The sequence below is a fragment of the Anneissia japonica genome, unplaced genomic scaffold (assembly GCF_011630105.1).
Source record: "Anneissia japonica isolate Jap-2015-1 unplaced genomic scaffold, ASM1163010v1 scaffold2207_len539183_cov196, whole genome shotgun sequence".
NCBI classification, from domain to species: domain Eukaryota; kingdom Metazoa; phylum Echinodermata; class Crinoidea; order Comatulida; family Comatulidae; genus Anneissia; species Anneissia japonica.
Window position 1 is genome coordinate 452857 of NW_022699997.1, and position 9441 is coordinate 462297.

Here is a 9441-nt window from a genome sequence, read left to right on the forward strand (position 1 = left end):
ATCATCTAAAACCTTTCAATATAACAGATAATGAAGATCCGTCCATTAACTGTTCATCTAATTTTACCATAACTACTGAACTGGATCAACCGTTTGCTACCGTAATTTACTATGTCAGTGCGGAGGATAATGATGGCTTTTTACCAAATATCACGACCTCTAATCCTGCATCTGGAAGTCAATTGGACATTGGAGTAACAAGCTTTATTATATCAGCAACTGACCGATCAGGAAACACAGCCGAATGCAGTTTTTATGTGACTGTATCTGGTATGTATGTTTAATTTTATTCAATAGATAATAACTTTTTTTATATTATAAAAAAAATAGACTCATGTCGATGTCGTTAAGAAGCCAGTAAGTGGCGATATATATACTGTTGGCTAGATTACTAAATATATAATAAATAAATAAATTTCCTATGCTCCGTAGCTAGAGTCATTGATATGCTAGAGGCATTAATATTTTGTTTGCTTAACGACTACATATAATGCGTCAATTAAGTAAATTTAAAGTTGATACTAAAATTCTGGAAATGTATTATACTTCGATGATATCCAGCATAATTTGTTTTTATTTGATTGGCTGGGGTCAAAGTCTTAGTACTAAAGGTCCACTTGATAAAATTACACGTAGAGCAAGTAAGATTACATCATCAAATTTATGTGATATTAAGCCTAAAGAAAATGCTGTTTTAAACATGGTCACACATATTCTATCCCAACCTACCTATTTCAAGAATATAATTTCCTTCCCTCATTACTTTGCATTAGGTCACATTACACCCGAACTAGCCGATAGTACAAGTCATTCATTCCAACATCAATTAATTTCTTTAATAATCAGGTCTCTAGATAACCCGTTTATTTTGTTATTCCTTCAATTTCAATGTTTTTAAAATTATATATTCAATTTTAAACACTAATCTATATTTCTTGTAAAAAACTGATAATTATAGTTAAAATGAAATAATATATTGTACATAAGATAGGCCTATTTTAATGTTTTATATGTACAAGCAATTTCAATATTTCCATTAATTTTGAAGTTTGTATATAAAATCTTTCTTAATGTCATTTATCAATTGATATCTTATAATGTGTATTTGTACTCTTCCCGTAATGATTTTTTTTGTGTTGCCTTGATGTTTCGTACAGTACAATTGTCTAATGTATTTTTAATGTATATTGGACAAAATAAATGCTGAAAGCACCGCATTCATTCATGGCTTAGTTGAGGCAGATAAACCAGTTAAGGATCTAACAACTCAGAGATAAAAGAAAATATCGTTGCGGAATATTTTAATTTTTAATATTGCAATTGTGTATGCAAGCAAAGAATTTCCCGAAAAGGGATTAAGAAAGTGTTTATCTTATCTTATATTGCGTTGCAAAATAAGATGATTTGAACAACACATAACAAAATACTATTATTTTTAAAATAATTGAATATGAACGATTTCTATTTAGATGACCAGGCTCCAAATGTGACATTTTGCCCATCTAATCTTGAATTTAATACGGAGGCAGGCACAAATTATGCAATCGTTACGTGGCAAGAGCCAACAGCAATTGATAACTCAGGCACAGTTGAGGTCTCATCTCAAACACACACGAATGGAAGCAGATTTTACCTCGAAAGCTCCCCATATACAGTCATCTATACTTTTGAAGATAATAGTTCAAATTCAGATGTTTGCAGTTTTGAGGTCACGGTTATTGGTATGTGTTTGTCAGATAATGTTTAAACAACTTTTGTATCCTAACATTTAAACATAGCTGTACACTCGTTGATTTGAGCATAATTTCAAAATAAGAAAAATTCAGCTGTTATACGGAAGCCATAGTGCTATTTTTATTTAACTGTTATATATTTTTGGCTGTTTTTTTTAGACAAAGAACCACCAGTAACAAATTGTTCGGCTGATATCAGCAGTACTACCAGTACAGGTATGGCTGTAGCAGTGGGGGTCACACTTCCTGTTATTTCCTTTGAAGACAATTCTGGAATGACTGTTAATGTTTCTCAGAATATTGAATCTCCAAGCGACTTTCCAATAGGTTCTACGATGATCGAGGTAAACGGAACTGACGAATATGGAAACACCGCTGTCTGTCGTTATTATGTAAATGTTACAGGTAACCAAATTAAATAAAATTTATGAAATTTGGTTCACAAATGACGTGAACGGTGAATGAATAATAAGTGAATGATTGCTATACTTATCAGAATAATATTAATAATAATATCATAACAATAATAATAAGGTTAGTAAAACGTATGTAGTTCAACAATGATAATATTTCATCCTCCATTAGACTTGTGTTCGTTATAAGTATCCAAATACAATTAAAATTATGAAATTTTGTTCACAAGTGACGTGAACGGTGAATGAATAGTGAGTGAATAATTGCTACCGTATATTATCAATCAGAATAATAGTAGTTTTAATAATAATGTCCACTTTATCGTCACAACAACTGCTACATAACGTTCATGGATGAATAATAATAATATTATTCATAATAATAATAATAGTAATGATAATAATAATAATATAAATATTATAATAGATTAATAAAATGAATGTAGTTCAACAAAGATGATAATTATTTTATCATATAATTATATTAATGCTTATTCTATATAGGCCTATCAGATATTATTCCCCTGAAGACAATTGTAGCACTCAATCGAAACGCCGAGACATTCTCAACCAACAACAGTTCTTTTCAGAACTATCTATGTGGTGTACCTCAAGCATTAATATATATTATTACTTCGCCATGCAAACCTTCATACAATAATTATTTTATTATTAAATAGACTTGAATTAGTTATAAAGTAATACAAAATGATAAAAATAACAGTAGTATTAATAGTAGTATTAATTAATAAAGTTGAATGAGGTTTAACAATAGTGAATATTTCATTGTCATATAGGCTAAATGCAATTGCATCCATCGTGATGTTGCTAAATTATTACATTTAGTTTCGAGATCAATGCAGAAATGATATATTGCTAGTTCATAAAAGGTACGATATATATACAATCCCTCACGAGTGTCGTGTAACTTAAAATAATATACGCTATTGTCAGACTTTCCTCTGAAAAAGTAATTATTATTAGATCCATTCTGATGATAATGTATTAGGCCTATTGTTTTGTACTTGACATAACATTATTTATACACAACATGAAATTCCATTAGTATTAGCATTATTAACTTATAATCCTTTAAAAACACATTCAAGATGATGAAGACCCAGCAATCACCTGCCCTGACAACCAGACTCTACCAGCCGATCAAGGATCAATTGGGAGACAAGTAACATGGTCTACACCGAATGCGACAGATAATAGTGGAGATGTTACTGTCACACTAGCAGATGGCGATCCAGCTTCAGGCAATACGTTTACCTTAGGAGCTCCTCGGATTCTCACATACATTGCAACAGACAGTTCAGGAAACACAGCGACATGCACATTTGCAATTCACATTATAGGTAAGACACGCTTTACATACCTATTAAATTTCATTGTTTATTTTTTCAAATATAAATGTTTTGAAGAAAGCATAATTGACAACCTGCATACAAATTCATAATTATCTCAGATTCATATTTATAATATATACTGCATACACTATTCAGTAATGTGATTAGCTCATGCGATTTGACTCAGCCATGTAGTCAAGTTAATACCTGTGTCAATTATCTGAAGATAAATAAGTTAATTTAACATAATTTTACAGACAGAAAATAATAATGATGATGATGACGATGATGGTGATGACGATACTAATATTAAGAATAATTAAATCATAACAAATAATAAAACTAATATTTTCTGATAGTCATACTAAAATTTAATCTTATAAAATATATAGAGCTTAAATCTGTTTCTACCATCAGCTCTAACAAAAATACAAAAGTTATTAGCATTTATTAAGAAACTAAAAAGTGAGAAAAGAGATAATTAAGATATGAATATGAAGTATTATATATATTGGTATAATATTATCATCGATATAGTTATGAATATGTTTAAAAAGTAGTAGACTACGATACATTCGATACTTCCCAACTTTAAATAGGTCTTTAGTTTAAAGTTTTTATTTTATTAATATAAAATATATTGATTTTGTAATATTTCGAACAAAATATTTTACATTTACACATGCTTGTTTGATGCGTATCAATCATAATAATTTGTTTTTGTCGGAACACTTTATTACGGTGCTATGCAGCAAACTTGAANNNCCTGTCTCTTATACACATCTAGATGTGTATAAGAGACAGATTATGAACTGTCCGAGTGCTATAGTAAACGAAACCGATCCATCAGTGAATTCGACATCAGTCACCTGGACAGAACCTACCTACAGCGATAATACCAACGAAACATCTTTAGTAACAGAGTCAACACATGATAGCGGAGATACATTTTACATTGGAGTTACAACTGTAATTTATACAGTAACAGACGAGTCAGGAAATGTAGCAACATGTAATTTCACCGTTACTATCCTTGGTAAGTGTTTACATATTTAGTTTTCCAGATTTTGTATAATTATAACATTAAATGATAAACAAATCCATAAATATCTGAGATGATGCATAACTGTATACGGCTTGACTGGCTAACTTTAAATATGTACTTAATCTTAGATATGGAACCTCCTACTTACAACTGTTCTGATGATATAAGCGAGAACACATTACCTGGCGTCGATTATGCTTCTGTTACCTGGCAAGCACCAACATACGATGACAATTCATTCAAAAACGTTATTTTGACTTTTTCTCACATGCAGCCAGTAGATTTAAAAATTGGCATTCATGAAATTGTATACAATTTTACTGACGAATCTGGCAACCAGGCATCGTGTTCATTCACAGTTACAATTAACGGTAATTAAAAACAAAATCAAACTTAAACTTATCGTATTATTATTAAAGACTTTTTGTTAATATTTTTACCGTTCATGTTATATATGAATTATATAGATTTTGAATCACCATTTGCAAGTTTTTGCCAGACATCTGTTTTTCAGTGTGAGAAGATAATTTAAAATAAAGTTTGAAATTGGATTTATTATATAAACTGTATTTTTTTTTACTCTTTCAGTTCTTCTAATTATTCGTCCTGATATTTTCATATAAAAATAATGGAATTTTTAATTTTTATTTTTAAATTACGTAATATAACTGTTTCTTTGTTTTTTTTTTACCATTTCAATGTTTTTTATTTCCTCGTTCTGTTATGGCATTTCTACATTAACAATAATTGATTTTTACTTTTAGATTTTGAATCACCAAATGTGAGTTTTTGCCCAGTAAATCTGGAAAATACTACAGCTTTTGGTCTGCCATATCAAAATGTTAGCTGGGAATTGCCAATTGTAAGTGATAATAATGGATGGTTTTCAACAGTCAGTACACATGAGCCATATGATGGATTCAGTATTGGGACCACTGAAGTTACCTACACCTTTACTGATCAATCAAACAATACTGCAACATGCATATTCAATGTAACAATTAAAGGTAAGAATACGACAGAAAAAAGAGAAGTTATAGTTATATGTACTTTAATAGAAATAACAGTCTTATTACTAATACTCAACTACTACTACTTAATAGCACTAATTTACTTTATTACACATTTCAGACGAAGAAAATCCCATAATATCATGCCCGTCCAATTTCAGTCTCACGACTGAACTCGACCAGCCGTATGCTATTGCTGTATATAATGTTAGCGCAGAGGATAATGATGGGTTACCACCAACAATCTCCACTTCTGATCCCGAATCTGGAGATCAAATTGGTATAGGTATTCAGAAGTATTTCATAACAGCAACTGACCAATCAGGAAATACAGACAATTGCAGTTTTTATATCATCGTTGCAGGTTAGTATTTATAGATGTTTTATTTTAAATCCGAGACATATATTTATATATTTATCTATTTATTGATAATGAAAGAAAAAGTAGAGAGATTGAAAGACATAAGAGAAGAGATATAGAGATGTTCAAAACTGTCATGTTTGTTAAGAATTATATTCTATTATGGCTATGTATTTATTTTCAGATGAACAAGATCCAAACGTGACATATTGCCCTGGCGATTTCGAAGTAAATACGGAGACTGGAAGAGATTATGCAATTGCAACATGGCGAGAACCTACAGCAAATGATAACTCAGGCACAGTGGAGATTTCGTATCAGACACATACAAATGGAAGCACGTTTAGTCTCACAGGCTCTCCGCATACAGTCATGTACAATTTTACAGATAATAGTTCAAATACAGCTATGTGCATTTTTAAAGTCACTGTTATCGGTATGTTGATATTTTTTATCCACCAATAAAATAATATTTATGTTAATACTTTATACCTGCTTAAAGACCTAACATTGAGTATAAATATTGTACTTTATTGATTTGAAACAAAATACTTTAACAGTTGGCAAACAAATAAAAACCAAGTGTTCAGCGTTTACACTTTGGAAATATGGCTTGGTGAGCTCAATCTTGCAAAAACCCATTTTGACCTTCGTATCTTGTTCTTAATTTACATGTAAATAATTATTTGTTGATAAATGCTTACTAAGTAATTTTGTCATCTATAATCCCAATAATGGAATGTTTTAATTGACAGAAACTATTATTTGAATTTGAATTTTGAGTATTTTTTTTTAGATGATGAACTACCAACTACAAATTGTACAGGTGATATTAATATTTCTGCAAGCTTAAATATGACATACGCCATTAACGTCAGTCTACCAACAATTACCTTTGAAGACAATTCAGGGCTTGCAGTTAATGTGACACAGAATGTAGAATCGCCGTACGATTTCCCAATAGGAATAACGTATGTAGTGGTGAATGGTACAGACCAATTTGGTAACACTGCTGTTTGCCGGTTTTCTGTGAATGTTACAGGTAATGTTAATTTTTGGATAAAATTAAGCATTAAGCAAAATTTCACTGTTCCCTGGTTATACTTTACTTTAAAATCGTTGACATTGATTGCACTTCATGTTTCTTGATCTCGGAATTTCATCATCAGGAATTCCTGATGATGACATTATTAATGTCGAAATATTGAATACCGACACGATGGCGTGCATTTCGATACTTGGAGTATGTATTATACTATCTTATCTGAGATTAATCAGTGAACCTTTCAGTCTTCATTAACATATTATGTGAAATTAAAAATTGGTACATCATTGTTACATTTATCGTAAAATGGTAATTTATCTGCTTGAGCATTAGGTTATTTTTTCGGAAAGATTTGAACCTATATGTGTGTTATCTTTAAGTTTGAATTTGTTATCGTTCTGATTCTAACAATTTATTTGATTTTACCATTTAAGATATCTACGTTTTCTTGACATTCCACGTTGTTGGATCTTGGGCATATAGTAGAAATGCAGAATTTTATATCAGGAGTTTGTTTTTTTACATCCTTTATAATATTACCATAGTTAGTTGTACATTCTCTGTATTTCTGCAGTCGTTTGTGCTGGCTTGTAAAATAAAAGTGTTGTATGTATAAGTAAAGACTGTTTCCTTTAATACGTTCCAGAATGTCATGTATATTTCCTGGCATGCATAAAACATTTGTATCTGATCTGATAAAAACAGTTTTCGTCCGTTAACTGCTAATTTTGTTCATTTGTTCCGTAGGACTCCAATTGGTTTTCGTCTTCTAATTTCTTCATCTTGTAATTTTATTACATGTTTTAAATGTAATACTTTTGTATCCATGCTTTTTGGTTTTGAACGCAGTTCCTTGCATGGAGGGCAAAATCAAATGGAATTTTTCCCTTTATTGTTTATACACGTTCTATGATACAATTTATCACATATTCCACTTGGATATGGACTTTTCCGTTTGGTTTACAGTTTCATATTCACGTAAAAGTCTCCTTTTCATCATCTTGTGTTAGTTGGATAACATCAGACCCGTCGTTTCCATTGCTTGCCATTTTGTTAGGGCTTTCTTTACGAGTAAGTAATCGGCTTTGTTTTGTGAATGTCGTTGGGTGTTTGAACAATGTTCAACCCACTAAGCGTTGATCGCCATTAACTTATACGCATAATATCCATAGTTTGCTCCAAACGCACAGAAATGCAGCTATATGATGTCTTCCAATAGTGTTCAGAATGCTTGTGTTTTGTGGGTATTTTCTGCCCACTTCAGCTTGTGTGTATCATCCGATACGCCCTCATAATTGTGTTATGAGGGCATATTTTTATTTTTACTACTCTGTTCTCATTTTCGATATTATGTCCTTTTGTGGTTTATTATGGTAATTGTTAGTGGGGTGTGTCACTGCATCCAGTAACACAGGTGTGTAATTAGATCAAATGCCAACGCGCCGATAAGCTCGCTGTAATATCATAAATATCATTCTCTCCTGGGAAGCATGCTTTTATACCATTAGAAGAGTATTATTATTAATATTAATAATTCGTGTGCAGAGGCCTTGGTTTGCATGAGTTATATAAAATTGGCCTATATTTTTATAGCAAGTTTTTCATATTACTTTTATACTTATTATTTATTTCTTCTTTTAGATGCTTTGGGTAGTCGGTATGCACCATGTCACGGCCCACTACATTGAATTTTCCTTTTATTTACTACCATGCCTCAGAATTTTACACTTATCTACCGGTGTAAAATAATAGTTCCAATAATAATAATGATGATTATAATAATAACAATAATAATAATAATAATAATGATAATGATCATTATCATTATTATTATTATTATTATGATTATAATAATAATAATAATAATGATAATGATGATGATGATGAAGATAATAATAATAATAATAAATATATAATATTATTAATAATAATAATAATAATAATAATAATAATAATAATAATAATAATAATAATAATAATAATAATTTATCAAAACCACAATAGGAAAATACACCAACTGGTGGTATGTACTAGAATGGAAGAAGAAGAAGAACTTAAAATATAATAATAATAATAATAAATAATATTAATACTAATAATAATAATAATAATAATTTATCAAAACTTAAAATAATATGTACGTTTGTATAAATTCTAGATATCGAAGATCCTGAAATTACTTGCCCTGACAACCAAACTCTGCCAGCTGAGCAAGGTTCAGTTGGAAGGCTGGTAACATGGATTACACCGACTGCTACAGATAATAGTCAGGATGTTCCAACTGTAACATTAGCAGATGGCGATCCAGCTTCAGGCAATACATTTACCTTAGGAGCTCCTCGGATTCTCACATACATTGCAACAGATAGTTCAGGAAACACAGCGACATGCACATTTGCAATTCACATTATAGGTAAGACACTGTTTCATTATCCGCCAATTTTATATTGGCTGCGTATTTTGCAAAGAAAAAAAAAAGAAA

General features: G+C 30.5%; 1 protein-coding gene across 1 annotated transcript in view; it reads left to right on the top strand.

The window, feature by feature from the left end:
- LOC117103264 overlaps positions 1 to 9441 on the top strand; it is a 66660-nt gene that overhangs the window by 10880 nt on the left and 46339 nt on the right. The window contains exons 6-16 of the mRNA XM_033243833.1: positions 28 to 270; positions 1470 to 1721; positions 1893 to 2138; positions 3256 to 3507; positions 4286 to 4534; positions 4672 to 4914; positions 5308 to 5550; positions 5675 to 5917; positions 6099 to 6350; positions 6711 to 6956; positions 9118 to 9372. Of these exons, the coding sequence (XP_033099724.1) occupies positions 28 to 270; positions 1470 to 1721; positions 1893 to 2138; positions 3256 to 3507; positions 4286 to 4534; positions 4672 to 4914; positions 5308 to 5550; positions 5675 to 5917; positions 6099 to 6350; positions 6711 to 6956; positions 9118 to 9372 (2724 nt within the window). The remainder of the gene's footprint in view (positions 1 to 27; positions 271 to 1469; positions 1722 to 1892; positions 2139 to 3255; positions 3508 to 4285; positions 4535 to 4671; positions 4915 to 5307; positions 5551 to 5674; positions 5918 to 6098; positions 6351 to 6710; positions 6957 to 9117; positions 9373 to 9441) is intronic.